Source organism: Harpia harpyja, chromosome 8, assembly GCF_026419915.1.
Source record: "Harpia harpyja isolate bHarHar1 chromosome 8, bHarHar1 primary haplotype, whole genome shotgun sequence".
Taxonomy (NCBI): domain Eukaryota; kingdom Metazoa; phylum Chordata; class Aves; order Accipitriformes; family Accipitridae; genus Harpia; species Harpia harpyja.
In genome coordinates, this window is record NC_068947.1 from 885,041 (window position 1) to 902,316 (window position 17,276).

General features: G+C 41.4%; 1 protein-coding gene across 10 annotated transcripts in view; it reads right to left on the minus strand.

Annotated features, from left to right (window-relative positions):
* Positions 1-17,276, minus strand: part of SH3KBP1 (SH3 domain containing kinase binding protein 1) — a 228,142-nt gene that overhangs the window by 56,510 nt on the left and 154,356 nt on the right. For all 10 annotated transcript variants that reach the window (XM_052794257.1, XM_052794262.1, XM_052794259.1 and 7 more), the window contains one exon: positions 8,873-8,948. In XM_052794257.1, the coding sequence (XP_052650217.1) occupies positions 8,873-8,948 (76 nt within the window). The remainder of the gene's footprint in view (positions 1-8,872; positions 8,949-17,276) is intronic.

A 17,276-nucleotide genomic window follows, 5' to 3' on the forward strand; every position in this document is an offset into this window, starting at 1 on the left:
CTGGCCTTGGGGGGTGTTGGTCTGGGAGGTAGCCGTTGCTTGGAGACTGGCTGGGCATTGGTCTACTTGTGGTAGGTGGTGGATGATTGGCTTTGCGTTGCTGCTTTTTTTTTTTTCCTCTTTCATTCACTCATTAAACTGTCTTCACCCATGAGTTTTCTTGCTTTTACTCCCCATGTTCCCTCCCCTGGGGGGGAGCAAGTGGCTGGGTGGAGCTTAGCTGCTGGCTGGGGTCGACCCACCATACCCCCTGATGTCTCTGAAGAAACAAGAGTCTGATGAAGACAACGAACGTTATCTTTGAAAAAAATATCAACAAGGGAAAAATAAGCCTCTTTCGCTGTTTCTGAGAGCAGGGAACACTGTCAAATAAACATTTGGTAACATTGCCAAACGACTGGGCATGTGAGAACCACCATATCACAACTCAGATTTCAGGCGATGAAAGCGGTGTCTAACTGCTAGTTTACTGCCTTCTGGAGGAAGGGTTTGGGTCTCTCTTTATGGACCCAGCTAGGATGTTTCACCTGCTCACTTGTCTTGAACACAGTATAATAACATTTTATGGAAAAGCTGGTTAAAAGTTGACTTAGGTCAGGTAGATGCAGAGCAGCATGTAAGAGAAACATGAGATTCAGCACATTTTTACGCTTCAGTGTGTACGCTCTCTTAAATAATCATGGTTCTTTTTTTTTTCCTATTCTGAGAGTATCTGCATCCTGAAAAACAGCTTTGCTAAATAATATATTCAGTGAATTAGTACAGAGGCGATGTAGATATAATACTGTACTAAAGACGCTGAGTGCTGCCTACTCAGGGAAGTCTCTGGTTACTGGAAACAGGCTTAGCACCTCTTTTTTGGGATACAGAACAGAAGTCAGGCTGGGGTCTAGGAGGCAAACACCACCTGGGCCCAAGGAGGATCATTCTCGAGTATCCATTCCCAAGGACATAAGTTGTTCCTCCATTCACTAGATAATCTATACACTGTATAATCTCATGATTAGACAGGAAGCCAAGCACAATGCACAGCTAATCAACAGTGAAGAACAGCCACTATACCACAGTAACAGAACTATTCTGAAAGGATGCCAGCAGTGCAGCCCTCGCCCAAGGCATGGATGAATCCCATGCATTTCAGATTAAAGAATGCTTTGAACAGCAAGTGTCTCCAGGGGGCTCGTGTCTCCTGAATCCTGTTACAGGCAATCGTCCCTCAGCTCCCCCTTGCTATTTGAAAACTGTAAATTTGAATCATCCTTCAAGATGAAGACCCCGACAGACAAGAGTGGAGAGAAGGTTGTGGTTTCAGCATCTGAAAAAGTCAGTTGATAATCAGGAAAGCAAGTGCTCTCTTTCTTCTCTTTTTTTTAAGCTTTGCCGCTAAAAGTATGTGTCAGTGTGGATCTCACAGTAAGTGGCTGCCAAAAGCAGCAAGACTTTAACCAAAGAACTCAGTCTTTCACATATAGCAAATGGCTACGCATCTTCATCTTCTAGTTCTGATGTCAAGAACTCTGTTCTCCCATGACCTGTCCGCCCTCCCCACCAAGCTCTTACCTTTATTCTTTTTTTTTTTTTTTTTTACAATATCCAGATATCAGAGAAACAAGGAATGAAACTAGAGAAAAACATCAAAACCCAGATCTTAAGCTCAGCCAAATACTGATGAAGTTCATAAAGAGCCAGGAGACAATCTTGTGAGAGGCACAAGAGGGAGCTGGGGTAGGCTTACGGCTGCCCTGTGCTCTGAAGGCTGGCACAGCCATGAAAAAAATTCATGGTTCATGTACAGTAGAAGTCTGGACTCCTCGAGTGCAATTCGCGCTGACGTACACTAAATCAACACATTCCTCTGCCTAACAAGGACCCTGTGGACCACACTGCAACAGAGCTAGGTCTCAACAACACGGATGGGTTTGGAACAATGTAAGTGACTGGACAAAGTCAGCTTTCTAACTTCTAAGGTAGACCAACGTGGTTTAAGTAAGTAAAAACAAAGCCAACAGCACTCAAAATAATATGAACCTTTACAAACAGATTAATAAAAGCAGAGAAGAATCTAATGGGTCACGTCACTGCTGCTAAAATTGTCCTTACTCAGTGGAGAACAATACCGCAAGAGGATGTAGAAGCACTTAATTTCAACAGTTATGTTTAGATAGGAAGGAAGAAAAGATAAAAGGAAATTCTAATTTCAGACACATCACTGTAGAGACCACACTGGAACTTGCCGAATTCAGTGGTTTTCGAAGTGAAAAAAAAAAACCCACCGAAAAACTAAACTTCAAAATAATATATCCTATTACAAGCCTGGTAAATAGACTTAAACCAAATTAAAGCTTCAAACTGAGATACCAATATTAAGCATCCCTCAACTGTAGATGATAAATCTCATTTTTACATTTGACATCGAAGGCTGGATTTATACATCACAGATGGTTCTTCCAGAAGCCCCTCTTTTTTCCTCTGACCTGAAGACATTTTAAAAATATACCTGCTAATAAATCCCTGACAGCAGACATCTTGGAAACAGTAAGGGAGGAGAAAACATTATATTCATGAGCTTTTCAGCCCTCATTTATTAATTCAACAATAACTCACTCTGTCAGACCACAGAGCCTCTCTCTGCAAACTCACAGCTCCTCCCCAAGCAAACGAGAACAACCCGCCATAGGCAATGGGCATTGCTCAAGGAACTGAGTAAGCAGCTAAACCTTACAGCATATCTTACAACTCAAACAGGCTGGATCTAATGCAAGATGTTCAACTTCTGGCCCGACATATTCTGAACTGAGAGGGCTTGGGCTAGGTATAATCCCATTTGAAAGTATGTGCCCTTGGCTACATCCTGTGATTTTTGAACTGTATTCTTCCAACAAGACTAGGTACAATGAGGACAAAACAATAAGCATCTTCTCTGCCCACGTCCCCCCTAGTCCTGTCGTTTGGAAGGAAGAACAAAGCCATTGCTAGCTTCCCTGACAGACTCCAAGGGCCTAGGGTGACAGGCAATTCACCTTCCCACCATGATCCTTGAAGCTCAGAAGTTGTGTATTGGGTTTGTGTGGCAAGGTTTTGGTAGCGAGGAGGCTACAAGGGTGGCTTCTGTGAGCAGCTGCTAGAAACTTCCCCCATGTCCGACAGAGCCAATGCCAGTCAGCTCCAAGACGGACCCGCCGCTGGCCAAGACCGAGCCCATCAGCGGCGGTGGTAGTGCCTCTGGGAGAACATATTTAAGAAGGGGGGAAAAGTTGCTGCACAACAGCAACTGCAGCCAGAGTAAGGAGTGAGAACATGTGAGAGAAACAACCCTGCAGACCCCAAGGTGGGTGAAGAAGGACGGGGAGGAGGCGCTCCAGGTTCCGGAGCAGAGATTCCCCTGCAGCCCGTGGGGAAGACCACGGTGGAGCAGATCTCCACCTGCAGCCTGGGGAGGACCCCACACTGGAGCAGGTGGGTGCCCGAAGGAGGCTGTGACCCCGTGGGAAGCCCGCACTGGAGCAGGCTCCTGGCAGGACCTGTGGCCCCGTGTAGAGAGGAGCCCACGCTGGAGCAGGTTTGCTGGCAGGACTTGTGACCCCACGGGGGATCCATGCTGGAGCGGTCTGTGCCTGAAGGACTGCAGCCCGTGGAAGGGACCCACGCTGGAGCAGTTCATGAAGAACTGCAGCCTGTGAGAAGGACCCACGTTGAAGTTTGTGGAGGACTGTCTCCCGTGGGAGGGACTCCACGCTGGAGCAGGGGAAGAGTGTGAGGAGTCCTGCCCCTGAGGAGGAAGGAGCGGCAGAGACAAGGTGTGATGAACTGACCCCAACCCCCATTCCCCATCCCCCTGCATCGCTGTGGGGGAGGAGGTAGAGAAAATCGGGAGTGGAATTGAGCCTGGGAAGAAGGGAGAGGTGGGGGGAAGGTGTTTTAAGATTTGGGTTTATTTCTCATTATCCTACTCTGATTTGATTGGTAGTAAATGAAACAAATTTCCCCAAGTCAAGTCTCTTTTGCCTGTGATGGTAATTGGTGAGTGATCTATCCCTTATCTCGACCCACGAGCCTTTCGTTATATTGTCTCTCCCCTGTCCAGCTGAGGGGGGGAGCGATAGAGTGGCTTTGGTGGGCACCTGGTGTCCGGCCAGGGTCAACCCAACACAAGTTGGAAGGAAAAGCAGCTGCAAAGAACTAGATATTTATCATGTGGTCTGTCACTGCCCATACTTCATTGAGGAAAAAGCCTCATCCTAAACACTATAAAGGGGCTATCCTCTAAAAAGAACTGGATGTTTTATGGGGGTAGTTAACATGCATCTCTGTTCAGCACCTTATGCCCCACAGTTTGTCCTGAGTTCAAAATGCGGCTTATTTGATACAGTCTCAAGCCCCCCAGAAAATCACTGCCTCAAAGAGGGAGAACAGTAGCAAGAGAGAGCCTTCCTACAGAATACAGCTGCTTCATTATCTAGGCTGCTACAAGCACTGTATTTCACCCACAGAATTCAGCGGCTCGATATGTATTTACGATGACAGGGTAAAGCACTGGTTTCAATGTATAGACCTTCTATATGACTTGGGATTCTGCAGTACTGTAGTAGGTAAATTCATTTGTTTGCATTTTGAGAAACTGGTTAAATATTATACTGTTCAAACCAGAACTGAGCAAACTCCATTTACTGTACCAGTGGACCCTGTTCACTTTAAAAGCATGCCTCTTCTATTTGTTCTCCTGCCAGACTCTAAGGATGAACTGTGACATTCGAGACAGCAGTCCACAGACAAACATATGTTCAAGCTTAAATTTCACAGGGGACAGTGACTCTGGAATTTGCTTTTCCTCTTAGGCCAGGATGACACAATTTCCTCCTCTCACCTCTGATGCTGCTTCTTTTTTGTTAGGTAAGAACTGTTCTACCCCACGGCAAGATTTCCTCCATCTCAGGAAATGTAACCACTGGGCTGGATTCACCCTTCTAACTTTTCAGAAATTGATTATTTATTTATTTTTTAGTAAAACAAACAACAAACCTGTCTAGCTGATTTTTGAGGCTTAACTATTTCCCCCTTGATGAAGTCTAAATCGTACACCAATCAATATGGACACAAACAGTAATACTAAGTAAGAAAAGAAGCAGCATTAAAGTAGTATTCCTTGAGCTTAAGCCTCCTCTCTTTAACTATCACTCATAAAATTTTCCCGAAATTGAATAAAATGTACAAAATCTAGTGAAAAATTACATCATTGTTACCAAAACCACAAACCAGATGAAAAAACCCAAACACTACATTCAGCAAAACTATTAACTGCCATACTCAAGACTCATAAATGGATTGTACTAATAAATATTTTCACAGAACTTCACAAGATTCAAACTGTCAAACCACCACCTCATTAAAAAAAAATAGAAACAGAACTAATTAGGGCCCCATTAATCTACATTCAGCTACTCCTTACACCTTCTACCATCACGCAAAAACATTAGTTGCTTGCTAGGATTTTGGTATTCCTATTATGCAATAGGTTAACACAAATTGTAAATAGTGAGTGGAGTAATCAAATTAAGTGCTGTGGTCAGTGCATTCTGTGACTTATTGCCTTTGCTGTTTTGTTGTCTGCTTATTTATACTCCATTTTTGCAATCTCAGTAACCTGCAATAGCTGTCTCAGTCACTGTAGATGGTTTTGCTTTGCTGAGTTTTAGAATCCAACAGAGCTACTTAAAAATTTATATATATTTTCTACAATATAGCCTTCCCACTGCAAGCCACTTAAACTAAAAGCAAGGTACTTCATAGAAAAAACAATATATCTCACCCCCGAGATAGAATTATAAACACACATGCATGTATATGCCATCCCAGCTACATGAGAGAGATGGAAATTCTACAGCAGAATAATTCCCCTGTAAGCCTAGCCACCCACAAACCTAAACCAAACAGCTCTCCCCTCTTCTCTTCAAAGATGCATTCCTTCATTCCTGAAAGGTTAGTGATGTTTTCCAAGGGTCCACTCAAGCTCTGTAAGGATCTGCGCTTTCAGCGTGCTCTCCCTTTGAGCAAAAAGTCCTCTTTTGCCTTGAAGAGTCATCCATTTATCCCCCAAAATCTTAAGACCACTTCTTAGGGAGATTTACATAGCATATTATTGGGAGATGCCTCTATAGAACATACTGCTCTGTCTTTTGCTCTGACCAACACATCCCATTGCAGAACTTAGGCCACCTTGCATGTCCTAAGAGCAAATGGTAAGCGCATCAAGTGCCTTGCTGCAAATCACTGCCCTACCACACCAGGAAAGCTATAGGAAAAAAGCAGACTCAAATCAAGATGTGGGAAGAGTCAGCAACCATCACTCCATGCTGAAGCCCCTGCGGGCAGACAGGGAAGATGCTACCGCTCTCTGTTTCCTCTCTCAGCAGGCTCTTTCACAGTACAACTGCATTTTTTGTCCAGTTGAGACTAAGGAATAACAGCATCAGTCACGGAAAAAAGTAGGTGGAAGATGAAAAACTGTATTATTCCTCTAGCAACGTAACCTCTCTCTTGCTTGCAGCATACGTCTCCAGCAGTAACCCCAAGGGAATCTAAATCACATAGCCAAAAGTCCCCTCTCCATACTGAGCTGAATATATGGATCTTCTGTTTCTTGCTGCTGCTTTGGAGAATGGCACAGTATCTGTTCTGTTCAGCAATTAAAGACTCCAGGGAAGACTGGGACCCCACCATCCCAGACAAAAGTGAAAGTACCTGGGGTCCAAGGTAGAATGATACTTTTATGCTGAACACTGTGATTAGGACATTCATCAGTTTTCTGAGACTGCCAACTTCCCTGGATTCAATGCTTTTTCAAGCTTGTTTGTGGTAGGTTTTTAGGAGAATGCAAAAATTAGGTTTTGGAGAAATGACAAATACTAGATAAATCATAGTCATATGCCAGACTCTGATTGTACTCCTCATGTCTCACTATCAGACATTAACTGTATTATGAAAAAATTATTCCTCCGCCTGTATCAAAAACCAAACCAGACTGAAGTATGTTTCATGATCACTGAAAGGTTTTTCAATTTAAATGAAGACAGCTTCAACTGATTGGAAAGTATCTCCTGTGACACCATTTGAGGCTAAGACAATTATATATAATTACATTATATCAGACCTTCCTATACATGGTGCTTCTCTTTCCCAAGCAAGAACAGAGATGCCAAAAATTCTACTGAGGCCCCAGAGATTCCAGGAAAGAGAAAATGTCCTAAATAATAAAGTTTAGGTAAAATTCATAGAACATGCGAAGATAATGTACAAATAAGTAGCCCACCCTTCTCATCAGTTCTGGCAAAAGGGATGTTGAATGATGTTTGCACACAACTGTGGTGAAAACAGATGGTAACGGAAGAGGGATTTTCTGACCAAAAAGGTGTATCCGAGGGAAATAACAAAAAGGTGAAAGGACCAACTAGAGCCCAGAAGCATTGATGGAGAAGTGTCTCTGTGTCAACCAGAGCTCAGTGTGTCACTGTAGAAGCTACAGTTCTCCAACCACTCTTCATAAGGTTTCCACATTTGTTTGTAAGTGGTAGAAGTATGAAACCCCAGTACCCTGGGATGCAGCTTCAGCTGTCAGAAGTACGAGCTGATGTGGAACGAGGCAGCTGTCCCCCAGCCTGGCTTACCACACCAGGGTTAGTGCTGCAGGGGGTAAAGCCCATGGGACCACCCCTTCTGATGGCACCTCCACTCAGGTCGGCTTAACCTGCTCAAGCTGCAGGCTGGGAAAGGTAATTCCAAACACATTCATTCAGGAGCCCTGCTCTACATTACCAGTTTGCACATTTTTCAGTATTTCGAGTTCTCATTTCCTCAGGACAATTGAGTTCTTGCAGTACTTCCCATTAACAGCCTTGTGTCACACGGGGAACAAGAGAAGAGGATGCCGCGAGTCAGCGTGCTGCAGCTAATGGACAATAACTCACTAAAAGCTGTTCTAAGCTGCTTTTGCAGCTCTGAGCTGAAAACACGTGGTAAAACAGGTCGTAAGCATACGCTGTTCTCAGACAGCCCCTGTTCTGCTGCTCCAGATGCTTGCCTTCCTATGTCTGTATGTGTTCCAGTTCTGAAACAAAACGTTATCTGCTAACTATCTAAAAGGAAGGAGAAGGACTGTGCAAGACTTAAAAACTCAACAGTTTATATTATACTCAATTTCTTTACTAAGGCATGGCTATGTTCTTTTCCTTCTTTCCTACCGGAATCCATAATGTTTAGTTGTAACTTTATATAAATAAAATCAAAAGATTGGGAATATATACCTAAATTATTTGGTAAGCTAGTTGCATATGCCTCCCTAGAACAGCACTTAGACCTGCCTAGAAGATACAATTATTGCTTTTTGTTTAGTAAGCATTGAAATGATGCAAACAGAACTGAAGTTCTTGGACACTGTTCATTTTCCATACAAACTATACCACTCACACCAATTATTTCTGCTATACAAAGAAAGAAAAAAGAGGAAAAAAGCAAGGTCACTCACAACCAGAGATATTTTTCTATGACCTACCTACAAGTTACAGCCTGAAGTTGGATCTTATTCAACTCTGATTAATTCCAAAGTACCCTCAAGGTTGAAAGCTGATCACGTAATTTGATTTTTGGCGGCAGAAAACTCAAGGTAGGATTATCAGAGCAAAAAGAATTCAGAGGATTCTGTGAAACAAAGCATTCTATGTACTGCCTACTCAAAGTTTATCTTCAATATAACTATCTCCATCCTCTCCTTTCATATATACAGGACACTCTTTTAGCCAAAACCAGAGAAAAGTGTTCAGCTTGCTTTTAAGAGGCTTAATAGCATGAAGTGCAAAGATGAAAGAACTATAAAACCTACTTTTTGTTCTGCTGTCCACTTCTATTTTTGTTGGCTCCTGAGTTGCTGTGGCTGGAGGTAATTTCTTCCCAACACTCTGAAAAAAAATAATTATTCTCCTTTAAAATTTGCAGGTTCGGTTAAAAGTTGGACAACATAAAAAATTGTAACAGAAATAGAAAATATAGGAGTAGAAAAAGGACAGTAAAGAAACAGAGGCAAAGACTTAGGTTTGTCTGTGGGGTTTTTGCTAGGTTTGGGGTTTTTTTAATGATATAGAATTCATAAAAACGTGATTCTCAAATTTTCCCAGTAAAAAAATGTTTACTAACATTTTTAAACAATAACCCCTTAACACAGTTTCAGGGAAGACTCACAGAAATTTCACTGGTGGACTGCATATGTGATGAAATTACTTAAGGAAAGGTGCTATTCAGTACCAAAAGTAAAACTGAAAGAAGGGGGGGGGGGAACCCCCCTTCTGTCCATACAAGGAGTAGTCATTTCAGTCATTCTACACTAAGTGTGATTTTTAAGTTGACAACAACTCTTTAAATGGTTCTCATTTTTATTTCTTTTGAGCAAAAATAACTAATTTACAGAGGAGTACTACAATAAGCAATAATCAGCCTCAGAAAGGTAAGGTAAAGATCTAGCTGGAAAGCAGTGAAAATTGTACTGGAAGAGATGTGATGAAGAATTTGAAGCTACCGGGCATTCACAGAGATAAAAGCACAGAATACCTTCAAGATGAAAGTGAGACTGGGAAGACAGCTTTTGGTTCAGAGGCAAACAGAGCAGATCAAGATAGCTGCACATCTCAGTACATGCTCATTCATGATCAAACCTTTATTCACAGTTCTGCTTCATAAAATGGTTTGGAAAATGATGAGAGCACGTACTCTAAACTGCACTGCTATTTACCTCAGAAAGAAATGCGTACTAGAGGAATATCCCAAAACTTTAATTTAGGGGAGTTTTTCTTTTTTTAAAGATGAAATTGTTATTCAAGAACAATTAATTAAAGGAAAGCATTTGGTAATTGCTTTATCATACATGAATCATTGATCTTATGACATGAAACCAAAACCCAGATAAACCCACAGCAAGCTAAAATTTAACAAGCTAAAAATCACAGCAAAAGAATCATGGGCAAAGAGGAAGGAACTAGTGTATGCCAGCGGGAAGGGCATGCTGCAATGTAATTTCTTAATTTATAGCAGATGCAAGTGCAATGCTTGAAAACATTCATTCATCTGCTTGTTCAGAATGGACACCTGTGTAGGTGAATAAATCAGCATGGGGAACCAACTGACTCCTTGGGAACAGAAAAGAGAATACCACCCAAACAAGGCTGTTCTTCTGCTGGGAGCTAGGAGACAGGTCAGAAAGCAGTCTTTGCATGAATTGCAATTTGTTCAGGAGAGACGGTAAAAAGCCCAGGGAGCAAAGTGGCTGAAGACATGACTCTTTTTGCACATAGAGAAATAGCCTGAGCACAGAAACAAGAAACTGGACTCCTGACAGGTCTACCGATAGATGAACAGCAGTGCACAACTGGGTGTAGCACACGGAAGGCGCTGAAAGATCAGTGACCTACAACATCCAAAGATCATTTACTGCGGAACGAGTGAAGTTGTCCCAAAATCCCGCGGTGAGGAGAGGAAGGAATGTTTATATCTACTAGGAGGACACAGAAAGTTGTAATTCAAGTAATTTAAACGAGGGTTGCACAGAACCCACTCCAGTGAGGAAGGACACCGGAATTTGTTATGGGACAGGGAGAGGAGAAGACAAGTGGAACTGGTATTCTTTAATTGTAAGGGGACTGCACTCAAGGACTTACGGGGTGACACAAGCACCACTGACAGGAAAAAAGAAAGAAAATGGATAAGCCATGCGAATCTGGTTTCAGGTGGACCTGTGCTGCCAAAAAGTTTTATTCTTCCTGTAAAAACGTACTAAAGGATATTTTTTTTAAATTACGATTTATTTATGTTTACAATTAGTCTATACTGATCCACACATTTGCATGGAAAACATTCCTAAAACATCTCCATGAAACTTAATATAGTACTCATTTGTTCATTAGGAAACATGCAAGATAAACTTTCCTCACTCTAAGAGACACTGAATCCTCTGTGATCTGTTAAGTCTGATGGTTCTGCTTTAACAGGATAAAACCTCAAGTATAGCTAAGATTTGCATGCTGGGAGTCCCAGATCAAGTAGTATTATCACAGTTACCAATTTTTCTGACAAGAGAAATGGGGGACAGACAGATCTCCTCCCATATGAGCCAGAAACTCCCCTTCTGACTCTCCAACTGTTCTACATCACTCATACACGTCAAATATCTACCAAATTTACTAGTGGCTAGGAGAACCAAGCAAGCCCAACTTAAATTCTTGCTGATCCAACACACATCTCCATGACATAGACTCTTCTTCTCAGGGACTTGTTACTATAGGGTATTTTTGTCTCTTCTGCAGTTGAAGGCCCAGCATAATTTACCAAAACCTTCTTCACTTCTAAAAAACAAAACATGGGAGCAAAGAACACTCTAATTGTGTTGAACTGAAGATTTCAATACAATTCTTTCTCCTCCTCTGTTCTTCCTTTACATAAGAAGGTCAATTCAGAAGAAGTCCTCCAAGCCCTTCTAGACACATTGATCTATGCTGCAAAATACCAATATACAACTCCAGCTTTCACACTACTTAGTCTTACCCGATTCATTCCTACCTATCAGGCTCAATATTCCCAAGAAGCAAGCAGATCTTACCCCTTTGGGACAGAGGCACAAAAAAATGACTTAGAAATTGAAGGACTTTGGGGGAATTTAGACACTCCAAATGCAAGAGCAGGATCTTCAACCCTGCCGGCATCAACTGACATCTCCCAGCATGAACTCTCTCTCTCCATTTACCTAACTCTATCATTTTGTCAATAATGTTTACAATAAAATGTCACATGCAGCATGAACCAGAATGCCCATGATGATGCCCTCCCAGCAGTGTCCTAATTGCCAGGCTGCAAAGATAAGTGAAGTTCTGCATTTTCTCTCTGGCCCTTTATGTCTTGAATTCTTGGCCGCAGAATGGTTTCAGCACCAGCAAAAAGGGTAGCTAGCGTATTCCCCTCTGCCTTTGTATCTCTAGCCTGGTGGTTCAGAGACACTTCTGAAGAGTACCATTTCAGTTTCCCTCTACCCTCCTCCAGTATGCTGATTACCATAATTCTCATTTCTAGATGATGGCAGTCAGCCTTGTTTCACTTACATTGCTCTGCAGATACTACTCTGACTTGCTTAGTCCCATCACACAAGAAACATGTGGTGGAAGTAGAGTTCATGCTTCCTGACTCCAAGCCTCGGTTGACTCCCAACACACAACAGAACATATCAACAAAACAGGCAGAATCTTGATCCCACTATTTCTGCAAGGCAAATATAATTAGATTATTTAGCTGTCAGACACAAATCCCCCTAATCGCCTGACAAGTGAATCCTAAAGATGAAAGGGGATGAAGTGCCCTCTTGCTGCAGAAACAGCTGATAAAAGCATGAATAATGACCATGATTTGGTGTACAGATATTCAGAGTCACGATTTAGCAGCAGATTTAGCAGCAACCTGCCAGTATTAATGCTTGGTTTTATGAAGCCAACAGATAGTCTAGCATTAAATAATAGGTTCTGTTAGCAGAAGAGCCCTTGATGGCAGTTTGGTACGCTGCAAATCCCTATCACTGCAGACCAGTTTCCTCTGATACTGAGTTAACAGTGATTACAAAAGTGTTTGAGGTGGGACACAAAGTTGTGTGAATGAGGTCACGGTACAATCTAAACAGTCTCATTTCCTTTCATTTATGTATTTTGGTTCAGCTGCAATCCCTGTAACAGCAGAGAACAACACGAGAGAAGCAGAGCACGTACTGGGCAGTGTACATTTTCTCACTTGAGGGCACTACGGCCCTTCCCTACAACTATTCAACCCTGACCAGAGGAAGAAAAGCAGACCGGTGATCAAGTTTCCTCCTTCAGGATATTTTAAAGTTGTATTTCAGGGTTTTCTGTTGTTGTTGAAAACTGAGTTGTCTATTTACTTTTGTTATTCAGGTCTTGTGTCTCTAGAACATTTCATCTGAAAATTCACATTGAATTGTCACTTGTGCACCAGCTAGGTCCATACAGAAGATTTTGTTATACTTCTTTACACTGAAGGAACATACTTATCCTTTTACTCTCCTTTAACAAATACAGGCTTCTCGAAGCAACAGCTTATTTACTCAGAAATCAGGAAAAAAAGATTTACTTAGCATCAGTATTTATTCTGGAAAGTGAATTGAGGTCTTTACACTAGATAAAATATTTTGGAACTGCTGCTTGAAATGTAACTCCATGAAGATAGCCCTGGGGAATACATCAGACATTAAAGAATTCACAAAAATGAGCTGTATGAGCTGGAAACACTAACTATTTGAAGCTTAACATAATTTGTCAGTTTGAACAGTGAAAATAGAACAATATGCACTGATGTCTTATACAGGGGAGGAAAAGACAGTTACTTATCTTGAGAACTTCTAGAATTTCAGAAAACCTCAATGATTAGGTCAGGGGAAAAAACGTGCCGTATTTCTTTGACCACAATGCTTCCTTTTAACATTCAACTAGTATTTTTGAGTGTTGTTTATATGCATGAGATTTTTTTCATCTATAGGTTTACATGCAAATCCAAGGCCACTATTAGTGACAATATAAAAGCTCTGTTCTTTAATGTATTTTTGACAGTCCATTTTGTAACCGAGAACATTTTTTCACAAAGAAGCAGAAACGGTTACTAGATTCTTCCAGCTCTGGATGAACAGAAACATAAACAAGCTTCTCATTGACCATGTATAATGCTGGTGTTGTGAGGGGGGAGCCAAATTAATTTCTTTGTTCTAATATGCTTCAAGTGCTTAAGGAACATCATCAAGTCCTTTATCCATCCTACCTGGTCTACCTTAAATTAAAAAAAAAAAAAAATTGAAAGAGCCCAAGCATAAAAACCCCAAAGGCTTTCAGATGTCAAAATGCCCTTACTCTGTCAGAGACAAAATAAGAGAAATGTCCAGGATTTCAGTTTTTCCCATGATACCAACATTCGACTCCACATAAAGTACTTTCTGTGACAGCCTGATCAAGCATTGTTATCCTGGGGTTTCCCAAAAGGACAGAGTTAACACTTTTCCTAAAGGGTCACCACATGGCACTTCAAAGAGGCTGATGGGAATTTTAAGAAACCTTTACAGAGAAAACAAAAATTCTTTAGGGAAGTGTGATTAAGCACCTGCCTGCACATTTGATTGCCTCAGTCATCTAAAATAGCTTCTTCATCTGTAGCTACTTTCTACCCACCTGTGCTTTGGTAGAAATACCATCCACATGCTCCTGAACTACTATTATTAATATTTTTTAATACCAACTAGATAGGTACATCTGCCCAGTGCACGCCCAGCTAATATAGAGAGCCCCAGTTGCCCAAGCTGCACGCATTTCTACTGCCATCATCTGTGAAGAGATCCCCACCATAATGCAGGGTAATTTCCTTAAAACTAGGTTAGGTGAACGAATGGGACAGGAAACAAGTGTTCATCAAGTCCTCAATTACAACCAGACTGTCGCAAGCACAGGCAAGCAAAATCCTTTTTATTCTCCTGCTCCTAGTTTACTCTGAGTACGAGCAGAGAGACAGGAGGTCTCACAACGGGGCTTGGAGCAGCCTGGTCTACTGGAAGGTGTCCCTGCCCATGGCAGACGATCTTTCAGGTCCCTTCCAACCCAAACCGTTCTATGTTTTTATGATTCTAGAATTGGGGTCTCACAGGTGTCTCACAATTCACTTGCTGTGACAAGAGAGAGGGAGCAGCCCGGTGGCTGCCCGAGCCCACCCACCGAAGGTGGCCACGTCCCCGGGGAGCCAGCCTCGGGCGCCGATTCCTGCCACCACTCCTCCCCTCTGCCATGACGTTAGCGTATCTGCAAGGGGAAAAGGAGGGAATTGATCCGTGTTAAAAAGTATTGCAGAAGGGAAGGAAGAATAAAAGAGAGTTACCTGCTTCGCTAAACGGCTGCACAAACATTTGGGTAGAACTGAGCCAGGAAAATTTATGGTCATAGGGGTAAGGGGCAACTCTCAGCTGCAGCGCTCATTTATACCAGCTTAAGCTCACTGGGAAAGCATGGTGAGCACCTCTACACTGTGCTTTAATGATTCCTGGGGCCAGCATACCGCATTTCGACCATGCTCAGGGCAACCAAAGGAAAGGTTGCAGTAGTGCTGGCCTTTACATCATTCAAAAGATGAAATACAAACCACACTGAAGTACTCAGCTCTACATACCAGATGATACTTCCATAAAGAATGGGCACCCTGACCACAGGATCAGATGTGGCACACATCCATATGGGATGTTTTAATGGGACGTTTGGCAAATATTTCACAGAATGCAGACAACAAAGCAATTAAAGTATTTTTAAATTTCAAATTACAGTTTCTTTGCACATAGTCAAGCTATACAACCTTCTACTGGACAACCTGAAAATGACACACTTTCATACTTAGTCCATATTCCAGCAGACTTCAGTGCAGTTTTTCCAACTGATGTCTACACTAGATGACTTTTGGACTTGGATGAACATAGGTCTTCTGAATTATAGCGTATCTTCATAAAGAAATAAATGCTTTTTTTCTTTTGAAAAAGACTTTACCTGTGAAAGGTTTTACCCTTCTACAGCAAGGTTATGAAACCCTATATTTAGGTGCTGCAAAAGGCATATGAACCACTGGCACCTGAATTCTCTCTGTCTAGACAAAATCAACAAATCTCTAAATAAGAGATGTCCCTCCAGATAAAATCCTGGTCTTACAAAGCAACAGAGCGAAGCCTTCATCCCAGCAGAACTCCTTGAAAATTGACATAATTTCAGCCATCGGCATGACTCTTGCCACAATTAACAAGTTTGGACAAAGCAGACAAGTTGTCTGAAGTCAACAGTGAAGAGGTGGAGGCCTCGTAACTCTTCATGAATATCAGTCCTCCAGGAACTGGCTACTACGCCAGCACTGCTTTAGAGGAAAGCAATGTTCAAGTAGTCAACAAGTATATCCTGCTTGAATTTTAAAGGCTTTTGGAATCAGGGTGCATGTGCAGAAAAATTAAAGGTATCTGGGAGAAAAATGTTTTCTTGTATTCACAGAGAAACTGATATGTTTTTAGCAAATACAAGTTATTTCTTGAATGCAAAAAAAAAAGGGGGGGGGGGGAACGACAACAAAAATAGCATGTCAGTCTAAATCCTACTACAATACTCTAATTCTCATTCCAGAGAATGGTAAACAGGTTGTGATTACATTACACCACAGTCAGTTCACTTGGTGCCCTAGAAATAGAGTACTGAATGTCAGAGCATCTTACAATTGCTGTATCTGTCATCCATTGTCATGGCACCGGAATCCAAGCAGACAAGCAAGAAAGTAAACAAAGCAAAGGAAACAGCACAGAGGTCCCCAAACAAGGGAAATTTTAGAACAAAACATGATTTTGCTGGGGCTTTGTTTTCTGATTCATCACTGATGATTATTCTTCTGATGCACTTCTTTTTTACAATTGAAAAAAAGAAGCAGAACTACCTCTTGTCATCAGTTAAACTGCTTAAGCTACATCAAGTCTAAGAAAAAATGCTTTGAATACTTAAGGAATAGTCGCAATTGTTTTAATTAAAAACTATTTTATTTTTCAAAATAAGTGTTATTTCTGAAATATTTAATAAAAGAAGTTACTGGTGCTTTACATAATTACATCAAAAAGTATTTGGAAATCACGTTCAGAGAAGACCTAGAAAATCACTTACTGGGAGAGACAAGGAATGATTTATGTGGCTCTGAAACTTCATGGCAAAATAAAGATAAAATGGCAAGCCTGTACTACCTTTGGCATACCACTGTGAAGGATTACATACAGCAGAAAAGGGAGGGAGAAAGGAAGGCCAGGATGATTTAATCAATGTATGTTGACATTCCTTGATGGCTCAGAGTTTGTTACTCCTTCACATTTTATTTGATAACAACAACTGAATGTCTAATTTGTTTTCAGGAAAAAGTTCTTTAAAAGAAAAAGGGAGAATGAATAAGAAGCAAAGGTCAGAGTAGTAAGTTCTTTGGTATGTTTTCCAGGTGTGGATTTTTTTTAGGAAAAAGCACTAGGTGCTGCAATTAAACTTATATTACTGTTTTTATCCTGTATTAATCAAATTTTATCCATTTAATATGTTATTCATAATTACTTATTATTTTAAAGATCATTTAGCACGATTTCTTACTTAGCCATTCAAAAGCTAGGATATCTTAAAATTTAGGGTTTCATACAGACCCTCACTTCTGCT